A 26,850-nucleotide genomic window follows, 5' to 3' on the forward strand; every position below is an offset into this window, starting at 1 on the left:
GCTGTTAGCATATTCCTATTAAGTAGAAATGCATGCTAAAAAGTTTTGTCAAAAATGTATTTTATTAAGAAGAAAGGGAAATGAAGAGAGAGAAAATAAAATAACGTGAATAAAAAAAAACAAAATGAGACAAGAAAAAAATTATACGTCTACATATTTGGATAATCATAATTATGGTATAATAATAGTTAGTGCTTTAAAAGTATGTTCATAAAGAAAAATCTAATACATATTTGGACAAAAATTTGTAATCTTAAGACTTTCAATATATACTAAAAATCGTACATATTGGATTATTCGTGAGTTAGAAAAAAAGTTTGATGAACATCAAATTTATTTTGAAAAGAATAGAATGTTAAATATAAATAATGAATACTATGATGTGATAAAAGAAAGATGAAAAAAAGAATAGTTCTTAGTAAAATATATTTTGACATACAGCTGTAAGACAGTGTGATGGCTTATGAGGGAAAGATAGAAACTGAATTCCAGTGTAACATGATTCAGGAAAGAGACAGAGAAGTACAAAGCTGAAAGAAGAAAAAAAAAATTGATGATTAAGATCAGAATATATGTTGCTGTTTTAAAAATAGATTTAGTTCTCACAATGATTGCTTGAATTAAGTATCGATAATTGCAAACCTGTGACCCATGCATGTATATATAGTAATCGGGATGGTATCCATGATTGTTCCCCAGGCGATGTGTTACTTCAAAGGAATAGTTAAAATTGACACTTACATACACCGAGTTCCTTTTCTTGATCCCAATTTGATGATGAATTCGGATGCTTAAATACCACCAATCATAATATTGCAAAGTGTATTAAGTAACTATCAAACTGGGCATCGTCATATCAGCACTTTTGACAACATTTTTACAGAAACACAAAAGTAAACGAATTGAAAGTGATATACATATATATATATATATAGAGAGAGAGAGAGATGACATGAGAAAAGAAACTATATATGACACGGATTAAGGTTCCTTTTTTTTCCTTGCGGGGTTACCAGAATAACAGAAGAAGTAGAAGGTGCAGAAGGGTTGTTTTGTTTCTAGTTCCAATTGAGTAGCTCCTCGATCATCTGCAGAGCGAGTGTATCCTCTTCTTCTTCCTCTTCTTCTTCTTCTACGACTACTTCACTGTTTGCAGCAGTGTGATTAGCACCACTGTTGGGGGACCATGCTGATTCACCCTGGGTCTGCTTCTTGCCAAGCTCGACCCTCATGACCCAGCTGGAGCCAGAATGTGGTCCTGCACCTTTCTGCCACACTCCAATGTGGGAGTTATCAGCATCGAGCCTGAGACAGGTGAGGGAAGGGGCAGGGTCTTTGCAGTACTTTCTGAGCTTTGTGCTGAGGAGTTCGGAAAGAGCTTTGGGAGATAAGAAAGCGTTGTCAGAAGCAGCAGCAGAAGAAGTGGCAGCGGCGGCGGCGGCGGCGGAGTCAGGTTGAGGGTGGTTCTTTGAAGTGGGGAAGTTAGTCTTGGCATTCTGACCGTTCATCAAAATGGCTGCTTGATCATAAGCCCTTGCTGCAGCCTCAGCTGTCTCAAAGGTCCCAAGCCACACCCTTCTCTTGCTGCAGTGAGGAGAAATAAATAAAGAAAGAGAAAGAAAGGATTAGTAATAGATAAGAGGAAGAAACAGAAGAAAAAGAAGAAGAAGAAGCAGCATTGTATATTGTGTTGGTGTTGGAGATTAATGAGATGATTACAGCAAAGGGTGGCGAATTTCTGACACCCAGGAGCCCCACTGGCGTTGCCTGACTCCTCTGAACTTCTTGGCTTGTACCATAATGGCGCGTGAGAGAGTGAGGAAGAGAGGTGAAGGGAATTAATAGAGGGATTAATAGGAAGAAAAAGAAGAGTAGTGTAAGTATTTAACAAGTGTTAATGAAATATATGTGGGTTGTCGGTGAGATTGGACGGAAAGTTGAAGTGAACAGTAGAGAAGCAATAAAAGTTTCACCTGCACCACTTTGATAAATCCATGCCTCCTTAACAACTCAAATTAATGACCACCTTGTAGGCCTCCTTCTGCCCACACACATTATGCAATCACAACCTGTGTTCCATTTCCACCCACGGAATGTCAAAATATATATTACCCTGTAATTTCACCTTTTCAGCTCACTCTTTCCATCACGTGAATTCTTAACGGATAATGTTTTCTCATGGATTGTCTTATTCATGGTTACGTCAAGTAATGTTTTTACCATGGAGTCAACCGATTCCTAATATCTGTTACAGAAAAGCTTTCTCCTTCATATGCACCCATCATCTCCTATTTTTCATAGCTCCCAAACTAGGATCATCTCTCATCCCTATTTTCTTCTCTCTTAGACTAATGCAGATTTTTAAAATCCTAACTCTTTTCATTATTAGGAATCAGTTACAGGATACGTTGAGTATTGATTTGAACGAGACCGAAAGAATGTATTTAAGTGAATTGGAAGGTGAAATGTGTGTTATTTTTTTTATTGTAGAATGAAATCTGATGTATTTTTTAAAGAGATTTAGGGTGAAAGTAAATGAATTTAGAGGTAAAATTTGTAAAACCTTGTAAGTGATATAAATGATGTGATAGATAAAAAATAAAGTTTTAATAGATTAAGATATAAATTTAAATTTTACTCTTATAATTAAAATTGATATATTATTTTATTATTATTATTAATATTATTATTATTTATTATATATATATATAACCAAACATATAAAACATATAATAATACCAACATATAATATATGTTGGGTCCAATTTTATTAATATATGCTAGAATCGATTTCAAAATAAACTAATAACAATGATACAAGTGTACGTTTTAATTTTTTTAAGGAAAAAAAACATATATTGGAAACTCTAAGCCTAAGTATTTAATAATTTTTTTAAGAAGTAAAAGGATGAACATGCAAGTTATTAGAGAGGGTGAGAATAACAAATTACTGAATTGAAACATTCTCAACTTAATATATCCAATCCATTTTACTGAATTGAAAAATGATAATCGATTTTGTCTTGCTAATAGTCCATTTGATTAGCCAATTGAGATAATTGATTTGTTAACTACTCCCATGAAGATAAATGATTTTAGTTGATAATTAATTTGGAATCTTATAATTGATTTGAAATCCATCACTTCAATATCTCATCAAAATACCTAAAATAAGTAAAACATCACAATTACAAAACAAACATAACCAAACGAACTAAATAGTATAAATAAATGAATTATATAGAACTCTATTGAGTTATTAAACAAAGCTTCACACAATGCATCTAACACATTTCTTACCTCACTAAGAACAGAAAGGAATAAAACAAAATAGTTTTAAAAAATCTGACAACTTTTAAAAAACTATATTGAATTCAAATGCATGAAACTAAATACCTATTATATATTTCATGAAGTCCAAACATATTGGATTATCCATGATTATCAAGTAATTGTTCAAAGTTTAGTAGAATATTATAATTCAAGTTTCAAGTTAAAATAAATCTGAACTTAACTTACCAAAATTAGTAACAACTTCAAATTTAAGTAAAAACTGTAAATATACGTAAAAAATATCAAAATCCTAGAACTTTAAATTATGTTCATGATCCCGATTATTCATTATTCATATAATATTACAAAACACAACTCAATATCAACTAAAAAAGAACAACTTGACTAACTTAATTATTTGTACTAATTAATTTGATATGTAAATATCTCACAAATCAGTCCGCATCAATTAATCAATCATAACCTAAGTTGAAATGTTACTAGTTTTCTTTATTTGGATTTCCTTGTATCCTAGGAAAAACATAGTTTAAAGGAAATGATGAGTGACTAATGTCCATAGAAGTTCTAACATTAGAGAATTAAACTTTATTTAACGTATTGTAGTGACTTTAACAACGAAAAAAGAGAGACTTTAGAGTAGGTTTGGAAATTTGAAAAGAAAGAAGAAAGAGAATGAAAAAGCAATAACATGTTTTCTATTTTAAAAAGAAAAATAAAGAAATGTTATTGATTACAATGACACGCCACACAACTAAATTGATCCCATTTTATTACTTTTCTATTATAACCTAAAACAAACCTAAGTTTGTTTACTACACCTCTCTAAAATACTATTCTCACACCCTTGATTATCCCTATTATCATAAATCTCTTAAATATAAAACATCACATATATAGAAAACAAAAATTTAAATATACATAAAATTTAGTTATCGTTTACTGAATAATTTCATGCACTAATTTATTACACAAAAACCATAAGTACTTATATAATTAGTTTCATTTAAGCTTGCCCCAATGGTGTATGATTCAAAACCCAAGTACAATTTTTCTTAACTTTCTCAATTTGAAACTTTCTAAATTCAGGCCAGAAAAGTTGCTTGAGCAATGTTCTCATACCTAGTCAAGTTCATAACCAAATGTGAATTTTTGGTATGTGAAAAAGTTTCATACGAAAAACATATTTATTGGACAAAACATTAAACAAATAAAAAACATAAAGTATTAAATTTAAGACTTTTAAATGCAAAAAGAAACTAAAACATAAAGAACTAAAAAAATCACTTATCCTTTTTTATACATTTTATGGATTATACATAACGATCCATGAATATCCCAAAGATTCTTTATTCTAATAATTTATTAGATTTCTTATTTTACCTCATTATTTTTACTTCATAAAAGCTGTACAAGTACAAATTAGTTAAGCATTAGATATAAAGGAAAAGTACAATGGACCAAAAGGAATTAATATCATCTAAAATTTTCAAAATGATACATAGATTAATAGTGAAAAAACAAATTCAAGAAATCTGAAAATTGAAAAAACAAAGGGATATTTTTATTATTGATTATTTAAGTATAATTTAACAAATACTTATTTCTCACATAAATTTGTTTTTATCACAATCAACATTTTCGCTCCTATAGTTCTCAGACAATTAAAGATGTATTTTATTAAAAATAATTTATCATCATCATAGAAATGTTTTATATATATATATATATATATATATATATATATATATATATATATATATATATATTACTAGGAAAAAGGAGGAAAAACAGTTTTTTTTGTCTAAAATACAAAATTAAAAATATACCTAAAAGAATTAGCTCTTTAATTTTTTTCCAAGTCAAAAAGACTTTGAAACAAAAGGGCTCAAATTAAAGATACTAGTTGATTTGTTGAAATTTGGTTTATGATTATGGTAACCACTTTGCTTTTCCTATTTTTATCCACTTTATTTATACGTGTGGTTTAAGGCATAATGAACCACTTATGGATACAATAATGTACACTATAATAGTGAGAAAAGTGTAAAATTTCATTCATAAAAATAAATCTAAATATTTTTTTATTAATTTTTTTTTATTGTCCCCTACTAAATATTAAAAATATAGTAGAAATATACTGTGTTAATATTTTAAATATTTTTTTAATATATTTTAAAACATCAAAATTAATTATAATCGCTATATTACGAAAGAAAAAAAATCAAAATTCCATGGAAATTGACTTAGTCATCGTCATATTTTGGCGTTTAGTAGAAGGTTGTTAATTTATTGTTTAACAAACATATCCAAGTGTCTCTTCGTCATTGGAGCTATTTATTGTGGGGGCAAAATTTTGAACCTTCCACAAATTTTTCCCTTTTTTTATTTTGTTACGATATAATAATTAAAAATTTGAAACTTTAATTACATTCTTTATTTTATTCTTTAATTTGATAAAAGCATTTTTATTAAATATCTGGTGATAAGCCTTGCAATATTAGGTGGATTTCACCTACTGTTGTTGAAATAATGTGATAGCGATAGTGGAGACATAGAAAATGCGTATGGGCCATCAATAATAAAGGAGAGGCTGCTGTTAACATCTCAATATTTGAGAAAAGTCCCACATCCTTATTGGTTACTTAGCCACCAATTCATTTCTTAAAAGAATTTCCACATTACCACAAATTAATTTCTCAATTATAACAAAAAATAACACGTTGTCTTTATTTTTCTAAAGCTTTAATTAAGTTCTATCCATCTTATAATTTACTATTGGGTGTTAACAAATTTATTATAAGTCCAGAAGTGGTAATATTTAGATATTCAAAAAAAAATTCAAATTGACACTTTAACTTTTAATTATTTTAAATAAATAGAAAAACAATTTTGATTATATTGTTATAATAAATATATAAAATAAATTAAAATAATAAGTATGTAATTTATTTATCAAAAATTTTCTTTCGCCAAAAGACATTAGATTGAATTAACTCGTTTTTAGTTCATTATAAGATGGATTAATCAATTTTATGAATTGGCTCGATTTGAGACTCTTGTTAATCATCATCCTTAAATATATCAATGTAAACTTTATAAAGCAATTGACCTGGTAATTAATTGGGTTAAATATGTTTGTTATTCCTTAACTTTAAGTAAAAATTAGAATTAGTCACTCCTTGAAACATTAGACCAATTTAGTCTCATATATTTACATATGTGTGAATTTAATCCTTATAAAAAAATTTTATTAAATTTATTTGACGTTTCAAAAGCATTTCAAGATAATATTTGAGTAGTTTATACCGTTTGACACATTTTCGCTTTAATGTTAAATCAAATACTATCATGAAATGTATTTGAAATTTCAAATAAACTTAATAAAATTTGATTAAAAAAAACTAAATTTAGCATATTTAAAAGTTGAAAAACTAAGACCAAAGTTTCATAGATGTACTAATTTTAATTTTCAAATATATTTAATTCTAATTAATTTATTTTCTCATAGGTGTTTCCTTATTGTAAAAAGTTCAATAAAAAGGCTAAAGTCATTTAAAACATATTTAATAATTAAATATTTAAAAATAGGCTAATTTTTTTATGACGTCGTTAATTCTTCAACGACTTTAAGTTTTTGATCAAGCATTTTAATTAAAGTTAACAAATGTGCAATGAAAGCATTCTAACCGAGAGTGTCTCGAAATAAACTTTTTTATTTTGTAAGCTTAATTTTGTGTACAGTTTGTGGAAATACAAATACAAACAGTAATACAGTAAATACAAAAGTCTGAGACAAATAGCAAATTTTAATTATTATTATTTAGATTTTGTTTTCCTCTCCCAACCACATTTCTCTTTCTCCAAACATAACAGACCCTGAATTCTCTTTCCATGTTTCTCTCCAAATATATACACATCATAATCAACTTAATACAAATGTGTTTTTTATAATAATAATAATAATGATGATGATGATAGTAATAATTAAATAAATATAATATGTTAGAATAAAAAATATCGTGATATTTTATTCATGCAAAAAGTAAATAAAAAAATATTACTGATTCACGGCAGTTTTTTATGCAGAGTAAATAAAAAAAAATCTGAATGTAGTTAAGCTAATAATAATAACTGCTACCAATAAGACGGTCAAACTAAACAATGTGACGTGATTTTCAAATTTATGTTGAAATGTGACTTTTATTATTACTATTTCCATCGCATTTAATTAAACTTCCGTACTGCATGTTTGGCCATTTCTGAGAAATCTCCAAACTAATTCCAATTTTATTATTTCACTCAATTTGACTATTCTCTGGGTTGTGGTATACGTCACCTTACGGCAATTAAAGGAGACAGAGAATATCTACCATTACTTAATAAAATAGAAAAATAAAATTGTATTCGCAGTATTTGCAAATGGATATTAGATATATTTTTTATAGATATCTGTGTAGTGGATATTATTTTTTTATTATTTCTTGTTGGTAAGATAAGTATTTAATATAAAAATAATATATTTTTTAATATTAAATATTAAAAAACAATTACAATTGTATTAATGTTAAATAATAATTGATTGAATATTAAATAATTATAATTAATTATATTAAATTTAGAAATAAGTTACAAAAATAAAAATACAAGAAAAAATAATAAATATTAGATTCCTTAATATTTTAATAACTTAAAACAACGATAAGTATGAATGAAAAACAAGCATCGAGAATATGACAAATACATATATTTACGTTCTTATTTCAATTTAAGAAATCAAGTATTATTTTTATCCTATTAATATAAAAGTTATTGTTTAAATTGTGATAAATTTAAATAATAACCAAAGAGATATATTCATTTGTCATCTTCATTCGTAACCGAAGGTTTCTTACCGTTCCTAGTTCTTATCTATAACTTAGAAGCATAAATAATTTAAGGTTTTAAATTTTAAATTAAAATAACGTAGTTAATAGTTAATTTAATGTAATGAATATTGAAAATAAAGTTTACTTATAAATATTGAGTGTTTTTCACAAATTTTAATTATAAAAATTTTGGTAGTGGTGGAATGAAATTATTTATAAAGATTTGCGTTCTCTTCAATGAAAAACTTTCACTCTGTCATTGGTGTTTTTTTTATTCTCTATAAAAAAAGTAGAGTGTAAAACGTTTTAAGGAATGAAATAATAGGTACCGGTGTCTTAAATGACCAGAATAATTAATATCTATTAAAGTTTACACAAGTTAATTATGATATTAAATTAAATTTGATTTAATAATTATTAGTATAATTTTGTTCTCTTAAAGAAAATAAAATATGAATAAATATTGTACAATTTTTTTTAATATTTTATTTAATATTTATTAATAAAATTTAAAAATAATTAAATAATTATATATTTGTTAATGTTAATAAAAATTAAAAAATAATTAAACATAAAAGAATTAAATTAATATAAAAACTAACAAAAAATAATATTAAATATTTAAAGAGTTTAAAAAATAATTAAAGTATTAATTTGAAGTTTTATTAAGTTTATTTTTATTTATTTTTAGATGATCTTTGTAACATCCTTCATAGTCTAATAAAATGTTAAAGAGATATTTTTTTTCTTAATTTTTATTAAAAATTTTAAAAATTCTAAAACAATTATTTTATATCATAAAATTATTATTTAAAAATTTTTAAAAAAAATTGTTTTTATAAAATCTGTTATATATATTTATATTATTTTAGTTAATAAAATTATTTATTTCAAATTTTAATGAAAAAAATGAAAGTAGTGCTCATTAATTATTTATCAACCTGTTTCAGTTGGTTAACATCTTCATTATATAATTCAACTGTTCATACACATAGTAGAAAAATGAATGTTTGGAATTTTATCAAGCATGGAGAATCGGGGCCCGAAATATTATTGAGCAAATAAAAGAATAATAAAAGTCAAGCCAAGGAATGGATCATTAAAGCAAAAGCCTCAATTAAATTGCTATTACATCACATTCACAATAATTTTAGAAAAACTTATATTTTTTGCATAGTTAAACATATGTGTCTTATCAATTTAAAACGTATAACCAATCCTTAAAAAAACGTAATTTATATAATTTTAAATTAGTACTGATTAAAAATGTAATATATTTCCAAATTATCATGTGTATTATTGAACTTCTGTTCTACTATATCCTTTTTTGTCAATTCATGTCCTATTTCAAAGATAAGAAATGGATTAAAATCTTTTATACTGCATAGAAAAATAAAAAATCTCACATGCTTAATCATTTGAAATACTTCGCTACTTGTTTATCGCAAAAGACAACTCCCAGTTAATTTAAATATATGTGTAATATACATGCAACATCAAAATATATCAAATTTTTATTTCTTTGTCATACAGTGTCTCCTTTACTAGTTTGGCTAATAAATAATTGTATCTCTTCCACTTTGTTTATATCTATAATTAATAAATAATAGTTTCTATAAAAATGTGCTATTCAAGTTATTAACATCAATATAACAAATGTAACTCCGGTTTCAAGTTATTAAATTAACAAATATTACAAGTTACTAATTTAATTATATTATATTTATAATTAATATAAGGAAGATATTATGTATTGTAGGATATAATCGTAAGATGATGTAATTCGTCTATGAATATACAAGAGAATGAAATTACAAAAATAACTAAATTTATATGAAATGATTTATTTTAATTAAAATTTTTCTTTTTTTTATAAAAAGTATTTCATAAAAAATGGTTGGTGGGACATAAAAGTCTCTTCAAGCGATAGGTTTGAAGTTGAGTAGTTTCTTTGAGAGCAGTGGCTAGACCAATCTACACTGTTAAGCAGTTAAGCACCATATCACATAGCATAGAGGCAAGGTTTTTCAACTAGTTAATATGTTGAGGTTCATAAGTCAAACAAGTCTAGGTGATTGTGGTAAGAGAAAATGAGGAGAACATAGTTTCTCTTCTACCCGATGAATGAATTTTCGAGATTGAAATTTTTTGTTGTTGCGAAGATCGTAAAATCCACTTTTTGTCTCAAAAGTTTTGGGCTTAGTCTTACTAGAGGGCCCAGGGTCAACCCACTTATTTTTCATGACCCCTTTCAGTTGCTCCTTTACTCCCATTTTGTCTCCTCACCTAAAAACAACTCTTTTACCTTCTCCCTTTTTCTGAAGTAGGAGCTCTGCTAGGCCTTAAGCTACGTATTCCTTCGAGTGAGCTGTTAGTAGAACGTTCCTTCCTCTACACAAGTCAATCCCCAACCCCTATTACATCTTGTTTTTCTTTTTGAAGCTTTGGTTCCACTGTAATATATGATAGGGTCTCAGTTTCGTCTCCCTTGGTTTTGTTTTCCACTGTAATTGTGTTGTAGTGTTCTTTTTTGGGACTTGTTCTTGCTGGGCTAGCATCTGTCAAGATAAGGAAAGTTAGGGTTTTGAACGTTTTTAAAATATGTTGCTTGTTTTGGTTTTGTTTTCTTGTTCAAGTGCTTGGATGTTGATTGTGATGGTGTGATAATATGATATATGTATTTTTGGACGGATTCTGATGTGCATGCAGGAGCAAGAGAGAAACTGCTATTCTTGCCTAGACGAGAATCCTCTAGCCTAAGCGAGAATAACATAGAACTCTCCTTTGTCTCTGCGCGAATTGTCGCTCAAGCGAGAATTCTCGCCCAAGTGAGAGCAGTCTCACCTAAGCGAGATGGTCTAGCTTAAGCGAAAACTCGCAGTGATGCACTGTACCATCTGTTTGAGCTCTCGCCCATGTGAGGAGAGTCTAGCTTGAGCGAGGGGACCCTGTCGCTTGAGTGAGGGGACCCTATCGCTTGAGCGAGAATGATGCAGATTTGCTCCAAACTCTGTGATTCACTTGTGGATGGATTGAATTACTCTTATAAGCATGAACTAGTGACTTTGTATGTATTATGGGATATTTTGAGCTAAGATTTATGTGCTTGGTATGAAATGAAATATGAATTTGGTGGGTTGGTTGTGCATTGGCATGAGAATATAATGCTTTGAGATAACATGTGGATTTGGTGTGAGAAAGATGGATATGGTATGAGCTACACATAATTCCATGAGACTCTTAGCAAGATTTTATGGTGGTGTTGTAGTGTATATAATCAGATAAGGATTCAAGCAAGGTTGCATCCTGAAACTCTAAAGAATCAATCAGACTCACATAGAGCAGACTGATTCAAGTGGTGAGAATAGCAAGAGGTCCTAGACTCTGACAGGATAATGACCTTAGATGATCATGGACTAACCTTGTGCGTGGTAGGGTGAAACCCATTGGCAATGACTCTGCAGAGCAGTTGAGGTCACCACAAGTGCAGACATCAAACGAATATGATCTCTTATATGTATCCGGATAATTGAGTTAGTGAGTCTTTATTGTTTGCCATCACATGCCTTATATGCTTACTGATTTATTTGTTCATAATATGCTTGCTCATTTATATTTTAAGAAAAAAAATTTCTTTAGCTTACCTTTTCTTGTTGTGTTTGTTTCCTGTTTGGTTTTCCTTTTGCGATGATCACCAAATCTTTGGTGTGAGCAGATGTGGAGACTCGGGATGATCGTGATGTTGACGGAGATATTTCTACTTAGTTAGACTCATTGGTTCTTTATTACTCATTGTTGAGCCTTTCTCCTTATGAACTATTATTTTAATTTCATTGCTCTATGAGCAACCTTTTGTAAATTGTTTCATGTTTAGTCTATGTTCAAGGTATTTTGTTGTGCGAGGATCCAACCTTTTGGTATATTATAGATGACTGTAATGGTTGATTCTTATATACTTATGTCGCTACTCTACTTTATCCTATAAACATGTGACATTTTATTTATTAGAATTATTCTATTAAATCGAGACGTATAAATTTCATAAAATGTGCTATTCAAGTTATTAACTCATCAAATATAACAAATGTAATTCCAGTTTCAAGGTATTAACAAATATATTAAAAGTTACTAATTTAATTATATTATATTTATAATTAAAATAAGGAAGATGTTATGTATTGTAGGATATAACTGTAAGATGATGTAGTTCGTCTATGAATATACAAGAGAACTGAAATTACAAAAATAGCTAACTTTATACAAAATGATTTATTTTAATTAAAAATTTACTTTTTTATAAAAGCATTTCATAATTTTATAATAACAAAAAATCGCAAAAATCAATTCAAAGTAAAGTATTACTTTATTTATGCTGAATTAAAATGGAATCGAAGTGCATTGTCTTTTATATTTACTTTAGATAATTTTTTAAATCCAATCAAATTAGGGTATACTTTTTCATTAAAAAATATAAAAGTATTTTTATTATTTTAGAAATAAATATTAAGAGATGTTTGTTCCAATTCAAAGTATAAAATTGTATTTCCTGTACTTAAATTCCCACAAATATTATGTCCCAGATTTCCGTGAAACATTATTCATTCAATTGTTTTTTTTTTTCAGAAATATTAAAACATATTTAACTAAAAAGTTCAAAATAAAACAATTCTTATACGTTAATATAACTAATAAAAACAAAAATTAACGTGTGAGAGATAATCATTTTAATTTTTTAATAACATGTTCTGTAAAAAACTTCCCCGTTTAAGTATTTAATTAGTAGATTTAAACATTGTACTATTTTGTCTTGTTTTAATTTTGTATGGTTTTAGGACTTAACTGTGCGTGGTATAGTTACATATTGTACAAAAATAGACAAATTGAGTTAAACACAGAGAAAAACACAATTGATGGTGATGTTATGTTCATGTAAGTAAGAGTTGAAAGTTCTGTCATATTTTTCTCCATATGTTTCCCATTCTCACACATTAACAGTACCTTGATTTTGTGAAATCCCTTTGTGACTGGACTCATTTCAATTCACTAGAAACAAAAATCCTTAACCTGAACCTTAACAACAACAATGGACCCAGAAACACACAAAAAGTCATAGCATCGTACAGGAGTCACTGTTGTTACTTGCTTCAAATACTTTTAACTGCGGAATATGTTGAAAACAAACATTCTCGTACAATACTCTCTTCCTTGAATGTTAAGGTGAGAACTAATTCCTTAGTTGAGAAATTGCAAAAGAATCTCTATTCTTCAAAGCCATGTTTGTTTGCATAGTATATCTCTTGCTTCAGAATTAAGACACACTATTATCACATCACATCCATTACTCTTTCTATAAATGCATTCCATGAAGAGACCTTCAACATACGAACTGTATATCGTCGACTTTTTCCATGTAAGCAACTTCCATTTTTGCATTGATTTTAGCTATTTTATAAAATCTGTAACATGCATGCATGTGTTGGTGTTGTGGAAAGTAAAAGCTAAATATCTTTCTCGCCAGTTGCAGAATGTCGCGTTTGCTGCATGGAACGCTCGATGTGACCATATACGAGGTGGATGCACTGCCAACTCTTAACGACTGCGATTTCAATCTCTGCTGCAAGGTTCATGCCTTAACCCAAATTCTCCTGTTCTGTTCTTTCGTCAAATGTAGTCACAATACATATCTTTTTTCTTTCCGATTACACAAAAAAAAATGATATTTCCTTTCTCTTCATTTATGATATACGATATTAATGAAGAAATGAACTAGTTTTGTATTTGTCAAATATAGTGTAGTATATAAGGATTATGTGAAAATTATTCTTGTTCTTGTTCATGTCTGGTTTGAATTTTGTAAACAGGGTACAAATCGAAGCGTGAGGAAGAGATTCCTTTCCCAACTCAAGAGTTGTCTGTTCTGTCAATGCCAAGGCCAACCCGGGGTACCTTAATTTTGGAGAAACTCTATTTTTATTTATTTATTTAGGCTTTTTGACATTTAATTTGAAGTATGAAGCTTAAATTTCTTCTGATTAGTCTAATTCTTTACATGTAATAACGTTTCACAGTCTACCCAAACGGGTCTGTATGCAACAGTTGATTTAGATAAGGCAAGAGTTGGAAGGACTAAAGTGGTAAATGATGAACCCTCCAACCCCACGTGGAATGATACCTTTCGGATATACTGTGCCCATTTGATCTCCCATGTTATATTCACTGTCAAACAAAAAGACCCCATTGATGCAACTCTAATTGGAAGAGCTTATGTCCCAGTTGAGCAAGTCGTCAAAGGTAAATAGTGGACACATGGTCCCAATATTGGACGAGGATCGCAACCCCATTCCCAGTGACTCTAAAATCCATGTCAAAATGCAATTCTCTAATGTTTGAATGACATAAACTGGTCTGGAGGAATAAGAAGTCCGAGGTTTCAAGGAGTTCCCCACACCTCTTTAGTCAAAGAACCGGCTGCAACGTTACTTTGTACCAAGATGCTCATGTTTCACATGGTTTTCAACCGTGGATTCCCTTGTCGGGAAGGATTATGAGTTAGGAAATGCTGGGAGGATATTTACAGTGCCATTGTGGAGGCTAGGTACTTTATTTACATAACTGGTTGGTCTGTGTACACTGAAATAAGCTTGATTAGGGACCCCATGCAGCCCAAGAGAATCACCTTGGGGAACTTCTCAAGAGGAAAGCTGAGGAAGGTGTTAAGGTTCTCATGCTTGTTTGGGATGATAGAACATCTGTGCCAGACTTCAAGAAAGATGGCTTGATGGCAACCCATGATCAAGAAACTGCTGCTTACTTCAAAAACACAAAGGTGAATTGTGTTTTGTGTCCGCGGAACCCGGATGTTGGAAGAAGCATTGTGCAGGATCTGGAAACTTCAACAATGTTCACTCATCACCAGAAGAGTGTAGTTGTTGATACCCAATTTGTTGGTGCTCCGGTGGGACAACGACAAAAGAGAACAATAACAAGTTTCATAGGTGGCATTGATCTTGCGATGGGAGATACGATACTCAGGAACATCCTCTGTTTTCAACTTTGGACACACTGCATAAAGATGACTTCCATCAGCCAAATTTCCCAGGTGCTTCCATCAAGAAAGGTGGTCCAAGAGAGCCATGGCATGATATTCACTGCAAGTTAGAAGGATATGTTGCTTGGGATGTTTTGTCAAATTTTCAACAAAGGTGGGAGAAGCAGGTTGGGAATCAGCATCTATTCCCTTCGAGCATGCTTAATGAATACTTTGTCCCTCGAACCACTGCGGCAACGACCAATGATAATGAAACATGGAATGTTCAGTTGTTCAGATCCATTGATGGTGGTGCAGCTTCTGGCTTCCCCCCAGACCCAGAAGAAGCAGCTGAATTAGGCCTTGTTAGTGGGAACAACAACATCATTGAAAGAAGTATTCAGATGCGTACATAAATGCTATTCGAAGAGCACAAAACTTCATCTACATTGAAAACCAATATTTCCTAGGGAGTTCATATGCTTGGCAAGCATCTGATATAGTAGTAGAGGATATTGGTGCGTTGCATCTCATACCAAAGGAGCTGTCATTGAAGATTGTTAGCAAGATTGAAGCAGGGGAAAGATTTCTGTGTATGTTGTCATACCAATGTGGCCAGAAGGCATACCTGAGAGTGGTTCAGTTCAAGCAATACTAGATTGGCAAAGGAGGACAATGGAGATGATGTATGCTGATATAGCTCAAGCCATTCAAAGAACTGGAATTGAAGCGCACCCGAGAGACTACTTGACCTTTTTCTGCCTTGGAAACCGTGAGGCTCAGAAATCTAGCGAGTACACTCCCACTGAGGCACCAGAACCCGACACTGATTACTGCAGAGCACAAAGTCTAGGCGATTCATGATCTATGTTCATGCCAAGATGATGATAGGTAAGGGATCCAACCCAAGACCACTTTTTTATGTTTATATGCACCAAAGTTTTCCGACATTTTTATGTTACATTGTTTAGTACTTTTGTATTTGGTCGTGACATGAGATTAAGAAGTTGTGTTGTGGTGACTCTTGCTTCCTTCAGTTGATGATGAATACATAATCATTGGTTCTGCGAACATAAACCAAAGATCGATGGATGGAGCAAGGGACAGTGAGATTGCGATGGGTGCATTCCAGCCACGGCATTTAACGTGTAATGGGCCACCCAGAGGACAGATATATGGATTTCGACGTGCACTGTGGTATGAACACCTCGGAGATGTTGATGATAGAAGCATTTTCGACGATCCTGAAAGCGAAGAATGCATGAAGCTTGTGAATAATCTTGCTGAAACCAACTGGGGTGTGTACTCTGAGCAAACTTTTGATGAGAATAGAGAATTTCACCACCTCATGCGTTATCCCGTAGAAGTAACCAAGCATGGAGCCATAACGAACCTTCCGGGGCTTCAATATTTCCTGACACTAAGGCTCGGATTTTGGGTTCCAAATCAGATTATCTTCCTCCGATTCTCACCACTTAGCTTATAAACCATATGTAATTACTTGTTGGGAAGAGGGTGTCGAAGAATGTATGTTCATGTAAATGTCTGTTCTTACCATTTCCATCATAATAAACGTTACGCCTTTAGTGTCTAAGTACAACTCTTTTCTTCGTATTATCCGATTTATATTTGGGTTTAATTATTGTTTAGATATGTCTAAAAATATTAAGTTTGTCTTTTAATTTTTATTAATTTTAATTTGATTTTGATTTTTGAAAAAATTGATATAATATGGTCGATCCCTTAAATTAATTAAAATGGATGAATGATTTTTTATCAAAATGAGAATGATTTACTTTATTGAGAAATTTAACAGAAAAGATTAAATTGTATCAATTTTATTAAAATTGTAAGGGTAAAGATTAATATCATTGATGTAAGATGTTGAGAGGTTAAAATTTTTAATCAATGATATTATTTTAACCTCTCTAAATTTTTAATCAATGATATTAGTCTTCATCTTTATCTTTTTCGTTCAAATTTTAAATTAATCATAATCCTCAATAAAAAATATTTAATAAAAATGTGAATTTTAATAAAATATTAATATAATATTTATATAAAATTAAATTTTCTCTTAATTTAGAGAGACAAAATTGTTCAATTTTAAAAAAAATTAAATTAAATAAAATTAAAAAAAATATAAAATATAAAAACTAAATTAAATATAAAACATTACCTATTGACTTCACACGTGGTACGTGATTAGAAACTAACCAACGGACTAAATGAAATATTTTTGAACATTTGACAACATATCTGAAAATCTTCTTTAAAGTAATTTTCACAATTCATTTCTCTTGATTTGATCGCTCAGTCACTGTGAACTTGGCCGATGAGACCATACCATTTATATCATTCACCAACCTAGCCCCACACAATACAATACTGTATGTGAGGTGAAAAAACTTAGTCTTATAAATAAAAATACATAATTATCTTGAAGTCATCTATGTTTAAGTCAAGCCTTACCCTCGATGTAACACGCTGGCTCCTTGACTCTGTTAGATTCTCACTTGCATGGGAAAACTTACTTGTTTTCCTCCTTGTTTCGTCCCAGAAAAACAAAAGCTAAAAAGATCGAACTTTTTAATTCAATATACTTCAACGATTCTTTCCAATTTGACTAAACCACAAGGAGATCTCATCGATATTCCTGAGTGAGTTTTGGATGTTTGGTTTTGGAACAATTTAATGTAAGTAAATTAACCCAGAAATTGAGATCTAAGATCACTTGCCTAGCCTTTGCCTCAAAAGAAACATAATACCTGTTGCTTCACTTTGATGATTAGTGTTGCTCATTTTGTACTTTTCGAACTATACACGAAAATATTTGATGGTAAACTTGACAAAACTTTTACCTTCGATAATTCATACATTTAATTTATTTAATTAAATGCAAAAAATGGTAACTTGGGTGGTGGACAAACCACCTTACCTAGTCCGTTTGAAGTAGACAAATGGTTCTTACAAGCGAAGGAGAGAATTGATTCTAGTTTTTGGTTTTGTTCTCCAAACACATCTCTTTCTTCAAACAGAACATTCCCAAGATTCTCTTTTCACCTCTCTCTCTCTCTATTTATATACATTATCGTCAAAAACTGAAATTTTATTTGACTGAATTTGATTACCCTCTATGGTTATGGTGCAGATCATAGCATAGAAGGTAACAAATATATAAAGTTGTGAAAGAAAATGCCTGAGCTGCTACACGGGATTCTTAAGGTAACAATATTTGAAGTTGATAGATTGCATACTGGATGTCATTTGGATTTCTGTCAGAAGGTATCTATCTCATTAAACTCTTTACTTTTCTCAGTACAATCATCTCATGTTACAACCTTTTTTCGTTCATGTCAATGCCTTCTGCATTAGTTTTCACAGAGATTAACATGCTTATGTTTCTTTTTCCTTCTTTTCATCTGCTTTAAAAACATTGGAACAAAGGGTACAACACACAAGGGTAAGAGATTTCTAGCCCAAGTCAAGGGTTGTCTGTTGTGCAGGCCTGAGGTATGTTAACCAATCAACAACTTTTCAATCTTTTAACACTATCACATTACTTCTTTCACTTTTTCACTCACGTATATACTTCATCTTTTTCATTAGTAAATGTATAAGACTGGGTTGGCTTCGAAATTTAGAAACTTGACAATATGGGAATGCAATATTTGTGTTTTTGTTACAAGTTTTAAAATATTACTTGTGAAATATCTAGTTTTGGAAATGTAGAAATACTGGATTTTATTTTATTTTTTATTTCTATGATGGGCTTTGAGAACGTAATATTTCAATTTAAATGTGAGAAGTTATTTTATATTACAATTTTCATGTTTATAGATTTTTTGTTTCAATTATTTTGAATTTTAAAAAATAATCCTAAAAGTATTAAAATTTTAAAAATCATATTTTAAATTTATTAATACATAGCATTTTAATTATGGTGTTTATGAAAAATATAAACTTATATATCGAAACTTTTAAAGAAGAAAATATGATTTTGGTTGAAGTCTGTTTGATCAAATTTACTCAATGATGGCAAGTATTTCATATTGTAGACGGAACAAGTGTTTAGAAACAATTTACTCAAAATGCGACAATTACTTTTTCAGAAAAATATGATTTTGGTTGAAGTTTGTTTGATCAAATTGAATTTCATCGCTAATCTTTCGAACAATTAAATAACTTATTTAGTCTGTGAGCGAGATGAAAATAACATTATGGGGGGAGATGCAGAATTATTTTCAACAATTTTAACAATGCAACACTAAAACTAATTTTGACAAGAGAGGGTACTAAGAGTAGAATCTTGTTTTGTTCAATGGAAACATGTGAAAACTTGAGGAAGATTGTTGGGACAAGATTGTATGCAACAGTTGATTTGGACAAGGCAAGGGTTGGACGAACGAGAATGATAGGAAACCAACCCTCAAACCCAAAGTGGAACGAGAGCTTCGAAATCTACTCTGCACATCGTATCTCAAACATCATATTCACTGTCAAAGATGGTAACCCGATCGGAGCAACTCTAATCGGAAGAGCCTATGTCCCTGTGGAGCAAGTTCGCAAGGGCCCCATAATTAAGAGGTGGGTTGAGATATTAGACGAAGAAGATCATCGTCCCGTGCCGGGTCACTCCAAAATCCGCGTCAGCGTGCAATTCACCAGCGTCACTCAGGACCCAACATGTTCATGGTCTCAGGGAATTCGCATGCCGTTTTCTGGAGTTCCCCGTACATTCTTCAATCAGAGAGAAGGTTGTCATGTTACCTTGTACCAGGATGCTCATGCCCCACGTGGCGTTGGTGTTGTCCCGTACATTCCAATATCCGAAGGAAAAGACTACTTGCCCGCAAGATGTTGGGAGGACATTTACACTGCCATTATGGATGCTAAGCATTTTGTTTACATAACTGGTTGGTCCGTTTACACTGAAATAGCATTGGTTAGGGACAAGGAAGAATCAAATATCACCCTCGGGAGTTACTGAAGAAAAGGCCGATGAAGGTGTTAGAGTTCTTCTGCTTATTTGGAATGACAGAACTTCTGTACCAGAATTGACCAAAGATGGCTTGATGGGAACTCATGATAAGGAAACTGCTGCTTACTTTAGAAACACAAAGGTGCATTGTGTTCTGTGTCCACGGAACCCGGATGATGGGAAAAGCATGATTCAAGAACTTCAAATATCAACTATGTTCACTCATCACCAAAAGAGTGTGGTCGTTGATGCAGGTTTTGTAGGGCCATCACAGAAGAGAAGAAGTGTGGTGAGTTTCATAGGTGGTCTTGATCTCTGTGACGGGAGGTATGACACCAGGGACCATCCTCTATTTTCAACTTTGAATACGGTGCATAGAAACGATTTCCATCAACCAAACTTTCCAAATGCTTCCATTGATAAAGGTGGTCCAAGAGAGCCATGGCACGACATTCATTGCAAGCTAGAAGGTCCTATTGCTTGGGATGTTCTGTACAACTTTGAGCAAAGGTGGGAGAAGCAAGTTGGGAAGGAACATCTATTCTCGCTTGATGATCTTGATGGCATTCTAGTCCACCCATCTGATTCACAAAAATCAGAAGTGGGAGTAGAAGACACATGGAATGTTCAGCTGTTTAGATCCATTGATGGTGGTGCTGCTTTGGGGTTTCCCCAAGCCCCGGAAGAAGTTGCTGAATTAGGCCTTGTTAGTGGGAAAGACAACATGATTGAGAGAAGTATTCAGGATGCGTACATTAATGCTATCAGGCGTGCAAAAAACTTCGTCTACATTGAGAACCAGTACTTCCTAGGGAGTTCATATGCTTGGCACCCAACTAATGAGTTTGTGATTGAGAACGTTGGTGCTCTGCATCTTATACCAAAGGAGTTGACATTGAAGATTGTGAGCAAGATTGAAGCAAAAGAGAGGTTTTCTGTGTACATAGTGATCCCAATGTGGCCTGAAGGTGTACCTGAAAGCGAGTCGGTTCAAGCAATATTAGATTGGCAGAGACGAACCATGGAGATGATGTATTCCGAAATTGCTGAAGCCTTGGTAAAATTCGGCATTCAAGCACACCCTCGAGATTATTTGACATTTTTTTGCCTTGGCAATAGGGAGCATAAGGAACCGGGAGAGTATACTCCTCCACAGGAACCAGAGCCTGAGAGTGACTACAGAAGAGCACAAAATTCAAGGAGGTTCATGATCTATGTTCATTCCAAAATGATGATAGGTATGAGATCAAACACCATTATGTTAAAGTTAAGATCTTCAACTGTTGTTCCATGTTTGGGAAAGATTTGACAAATGATTAACAGTGTGTGTATTGGTTCCCTCAGTTGATGACGAATACATAATCGTTGGGTCTGCTAACATAAATCAAAGATCAATGGAGGGTTCAAGAGACAGTGAGATTGCAATGGGTGCATTCCAACCACGTCATCTAGCATGGAATGGAAGACCAAGAGGGGAGATATATAGATTCCGACGTGCACTGTGGTATGAGCACCTTGGGGACCATGGTTTTGACTCAAAAATCTTCGACAACCCAGAACATTTGGATTGCATAGGTCTTGTGAATAGGCTTGCAGAGGAGAACTGGGACATGTACTCTAAGGAAACATTTGATGAACCTACAAAATTCCACCACCTCATGCGCTACCCTATACATGTCGCCCACGATGGAACCATAACATCTCTTCGTTTTGAACATTTTCCTGACACCAAAGCTCGGATTTTGGGTTCCTATTCATATTTCCTTCCTTCGATTCTCACTACCTAAGTATTCATAGAAAGGAGGGATCAAGAGCAATAATGTACATTTGCACCTCCTAGTTAGCATTACATCATTGCATTTTTAATAAAATAGAAATGAAATATTCTAATTTCAATTCTTTTCTTCATCCACAAAAATTACAAATTCTGTTAAAGTTGACCGAGTATAGTATTACTAAGACCAACAACTTATTGCTTCATCATCATGAATCAAACTTAAAAGCACTAATTCAAATCATTAATCGTCTTTTTTCTTTGTATAGAGTCGACACGATAGACTAATTAATAATGCGTTAGAGAGGACAGTCTCTTAGTTTAAGTACGAAATTAATTACTTTATTTTACTCTAAACTTTTGATTTGAGTGAGAATTTGACTACGATTTTATGTGAATTTATTTAAATTCAATTCACTTTTTAAATTTTGTGTTTTTTTTTTCGCTAAGAAGTGGGGATAGTTTTAACGAAAATACTATTAAGGAATATTAAAAGTTGTGATATGATGCGTTCGTTAGCAATACTTTGCATTTAAAAAATTACCTGTAATTTGTTAATTATAGTATATCATGCTAAAGATTCTTCTCAGCATTCTGGTGAAGAAACGAAAGCTGTTATTTATGGCTAACCCCATCTGTATTTCCAATATGAGGGCATAAAATTCCGTTGATGAGTTTGAGGTTTCTCACTGAAGTGGTAGTTGATTCTATTCCAAATTTATCCCTTTTCTGCTAAATTGTTATTATTTGAAACCAAAGTGCCAACAACTAGAACAGAGGATTTTATCCTCTTTATTATTTGCTACAGTACTATTTTGCTTTATTAAATTCAGAGAGAGAAGAACTTCTCTCTGCCTCTTCATTTTTTTCAAAATAAACGGAAAAGAAAAATCGTGCATGCACGTTACTGAATAATCTTCGTCCTGGATTTGGAATTTGAGGTGATAGATCTGCTAAGAATTCCGTAGATGCATATCTGTGGATACGTTCCACCTTGGCTCTGTCAGATTCTCGCTTGCATGGGGTAAATTATTTGTTCCCTCTCTTTCTTTGTTCGGTACCAGAATTTATTTCTTTTAAAGGATTGTATTTTTCATATCAATACACTTGTACGCTTCTGCCAAATTTGGCAAAACCATTAGGAGATCCCTCTAATAGATATGTCGTTAGCGGATTTCTGAGTGAGCTTTGGGTATTTGTTTTTGGAACAATTTAGTGGAAGTAAATGAAGTCAGAAATTGGGATCTAACTTTTCCAATTATTGGAAACTGAAAGTTTGATCTTGTTAAACTGTTTTACCACTGCTGAGTAATTTAATTTAAGGTTTATCTCTTTAGTTTTTAGTAATTGTTTAATTATATGGGAATCTTTGCTTGTACTGCCTTGCTTTCTGATCAAGTGTGAGATCGGGGGATCAGGGAAATTTGAAAAAGTTTACAGCTTGTTGCTCTTTATCGTGTTCTTCTGAATCTGGTAACACTAAACATAGAATTTCGCTGGCCTACTGAGTTTCGTGGTATTCTAGGTTCTGTTTGTTAAGTCAATTGAGAAGATGCTCTGTGAACAAAACTGTTATGCCTTTTTCTCTGTTTTTCCATGCTTGCTTTAGTTCTTTTGTGTGCCATGGAAAAGATAAGGCTCCCCAATTACAAGGGGAGTTTCAATGTGAGGAGAAATTATATTAAGCCTTGTTGATTGTATCTTGCTGTTCATGTAATTTTTTTTGTTCACTCCAATTGATAGCTGATGACTTTATCATATTCATATGTTGCTCCTCTGTTCTTCCATTTTTTTTACTGTTGTTGTTGACTTGACTGTAGTATGCAAACAGAAACTGAAATCCAACGTCTGTTTCCTTATAATGTAAAGGAGAAGGACACTAGATATAGGAGTAAATTCATACTTGTTCACTACGCTAATTGACCTGAGAAAGCCTCCACAAAAAGTATCATACCAAATAATTTGAGTGAATATGCCCTCAAAGTGGGTTGTTCCATCCTATCGCTTTTACATTTCCTCAAGGTATTGATTAGGTCCAATGAGAACTAAAATACAGTAGATGGACTGAACATCCATATGCTAGGTTGAGTTATTCAACTTAATTTTTAACTGGTACATTGAACTCTTTGCTACAACACTGTCTTCTTTTAATAAAAGCTGGTAGACTGATTATATGGTTTATAGTTTGTGTTAATCAAGCTTGTGGTTAAACCTGCTTTGTAACAGAGCAGAAGTTGTCTGGGATGCTTCCCAAATCCTCCTACGATTAAAGGCCAAGGAATGAGCAACATATCAGAAGATTTTTGGAGCAGCAGTGCTTTGGAAATAGATCAGAGGGCATTTCAATCCCAGAAAAGCGTCGCATCAATTGGCTTACCTTCTGATCCTCAAAGTAGCTCTGGCATTCAGATTGATTCTTCTGAATTTGTCAATGATGGCAAGTATTTTCTTAAAGTCAGCTTATCTATAATCTTTATTGGCTTATTGGTTAATCTCATTATCTAAGGGTGCTTTTCATCTTGTATCATCTTGGTAGTAGCCATTTTCTCTGATGCGGACACAATCTTGCTCAAACTGTTGATAGAGCCATGCAAGACTTATTTCCTAACTGTCACATATCTTAGTATTTTCATGGAATTTTCAAATTCAAAACCCTGACCCTGTAGGGGGACAGTTACAATTACAATTCCAATGCCTTGAAATAGCTTGAATTCCACACTTTTAATGCTGGTTCTGCCATGCAACTTTCACTTTAAGCTTTTGTTTTGCTTTTCATTCTCTTGTTTCTCTCCCTCAGGCAACACAGACACTGATTGTCTACTCCTTTATTTGTGTACATTTTTCTTGTAAACTATATTTTCTTTCAAGTTGATGTAATCTCTTTAGTTACATGTAATAGCCATATATGGAACTTGAAGTACAAATCTAGTTTTCTGGATTTCTCTTGATCCACGTCTCTGATGTTATTTTCATTTTACTTGATGTCTTTCAGTCTTGCATTTTCTTACACTTTCTAACATATCTCCAACTGATTATTATTACATTATATGCAGGTCTTCTTCTCTGGAACCAAATGAGGCGATATTGGGTTAGAAATAAAAGGTCCCAGAAAAAGAAAGAAGTTGGAGAACCTCTAATAAGGTAAATAAATATACAAGGATATCTATGTTATTTCGTTGAATTTAATTTTTTTGACCATAAAAATCTTTGTAAGTAAAAATTTGCACGGATAAGGTGGAAGAGCAGGAAACTGGTGGAGAGGTGGAATTGATCAATAACTATAGGATTCAATTCAGTGATCAAAGTCACTTCTCAAAATGTTTGTTTAAGTTCTAATTCTAGAGTTTTGACTTTATAGTTGGAATACCTCTTATGAGAATCTAATGGGAACCGACAAGGCTTTTCCTCGGCCCATTCCTCTTGGAGTAAGTTCTTGCATGCATTGGATTGTCTCTTCTCATTTCCATGTACATGACAGGTCATTTACAAGTTTAGTGTCTATTTCTCTCTTTAATAATTTTAATCCAGCCTCTCTCATTTATAATGTCTATCAAGAAAGAAATAGATGCAAACACATGACTTTGTCCTATAAAACTGAAACATATGCAGGTTTCTTCTCATTCATGCATTCTTACTTGGTTATTTTCTGTTGATATTCATGAACAAGGATTCAGGAAATGCTCCTAACTGATTACAATATCATAACCTGGCAGGAAATGGTTGAATTTCTTGTTGATATTTGGGAGATGGAAGGATTATATGACTAAGCAGACAAAACAGGGTTTTTTTCCTTAGATTTTGCAGAAGGATAATTGTACAAGGGATAACCTTTTTCAAAAGCTAAATGGGTTAGCTCTTAACTAATTGGGTTTATTTTTTCTTCTGGGGTCCTCATTTCTGATTTCTGCGTAATTAACGAGGTGATTCATATAAATTTGTTAAATCTGTTTTTACGATTTGTAAATAGAGTTAAATTTATGCTACTCCAATTTGTTTTATGTAGTTTAAGGTTCCCATATAAATTACCATGCATATACGGTAATGATACTTTTTGATGGTGCAATTAATATTAAGAACTTGACTTTCATAAGATGAAAGGGTGTAGAGTAGAGGGAAAAATAGTAGTAAAATGCAGCTGTATATAAACTTGTAATTATTTAATAGAAAAGCAGTGTTTGATATTATAGTAAAAGCATAGTCAGATAAAACAAAATGATGAAAAAAAAGTAGTGTTTTAAAGTATAATGATTTATATTTCTTAAAAGATCACGATAAGATGTGTGGAATTGGAAGAAAGATCAGCAGAGAAAATGGTGAGCCTGGAGCCTCCAAAGTTGACTTAAATGCCCATGTTTCTTGATTTCAACGTGTCTTATTAGTTACTGGTAATAAGTAGGTACGTGGGGCGGGTAGGTTACGGATACTAGCTTCCACATATCTTAGTTGTTGGATGAATATTTTTCTCGTATCTGTATCTATATTTATGCGGATATCCATTATGCACGGGTACCTATGAGTATTTACAAAAGAAAAATTTAATATTGAACAATATATTTTAAACATAAATTCAAATAAAAATACAATGCATAACATTCATAAATTTAAATTTTAAACAAAGTGCAAATAACTCATTTAAATAGTAATCAATGAAAATTTACAAATAAATTGAGATTTTTTAAAATCAATTAATTAAAAAAAACTCATTCAAAATTAATGTGTTAATATTTTAATCATTTTTTTATTTTTTTTAAATTTAAATTAGAGAATAGTGGGTACGGATAGGGATGTCAAAATGGGCCAAGCTCGCTAGGCTGGTTCGCCAGCCTGCCAAAAAAAGGGTGGGTCGGGTTGAAATTTTCAGTCCGCCAAACCGCTGTAACCCGACCCACGTTAGCCCACCAGTTTAGCG

At 31.7% G+C, this 26,850-nt stretch overlaps 2 protein-coding genes and 2 pseudogenes across 12 annotated transcripts; 3 read left to right on the forward strand and 1 right to left on the reverse strand.

Annotated features, from left to right (window-relative positions):
• Positions 1–770: 770 nt before the first annotated feature.
• On the reverse strand, positions 771–2,010 carry LOC114164534 (ethylene-responsive transcription factor SHINE 2). The gene is made up of 2 exons (XM_028049244.1): positions 1,720–2,010; positions 771–1,584 (listed from the first exon to the last, which is right to left on the reverse strand). The coding sequence occupies exons 1-2, from the start codon at positions 1,797–1,799 to the stop codon at positions 1,059–1,061; spliced, it is 606 nt and encodes a 201-aa protein (XP_027905045.1). The 5' UTR covers positions 1,800–2,010; the 3' UTR covers positions 771–1,058.
• An 11,534-nt stretch (positions 2,011–13,544) lies between these two features.
• Positions 13,545–16,780, forward strand: LOC114162724 (annotated as a pseudogene).
• Positions 16,781–18,309: 1,529 nt separating this feature from the next.
• Positions 18,310–22,056, forward strand: LOC114162788 (annotated as a pseudogene).
• Positions 22,057–22,501: 445 nt separating this feature from the next.
• Positions 22,502–25,939, forward strand: LOC114162422. Of its 11 annotated transcripts, none has more exons than XM_028046300.1 (5): positions 22,502–22,638; positions 22,890–22,965; positions 24,168–24,378; positions 24,995–25,082; positions 25,300–25,939. In XM_028046300.1, the coding sequence occupies exons 3-5, from the start codon at positions 24,222–24,224 to the stop codon at positions 25,592–25,594; spliced, it is 540 nt and encodes a 179-aa protein (XP_027902101.1). In that variant the 5' UTR covers positions 22,502–22,638; positions 22,890–22,965; positions 24,168–24,221; the 3' UTR covers positions 25,595–25,939. The 11 variants fall into 11 exon arrangements, with proteins under 11 accessions (XP_027902101.1, XP_027902097.1, XP_027902100.1 ...); XM_028046296.1 differs by having other exon boundaries at positions 24,173–24,378; XM_028046299.1 differs by having other exon boundaries at positions 22,505–22,638; positions 22,883–22,965.
• Positions 25,940–26,850: the final 911 nt, after the last annotated feature.

This window comes from Vigna unguiculata, chromosome 9 (assembly GCF_004118075.2).
Source record: "Vigna unguiculata cultivar IT97K-499-35 chromosome 9, ASM411807v1, whole genome shotgun sequence".
NCBI classification, from domain to species: domain Eukaryota; kingdom Viridiplantae; phylum Streptophyta; class Magnoliopsida; order Fabales; family Fabaceae; genus Vigna; species Vigna unguiculata.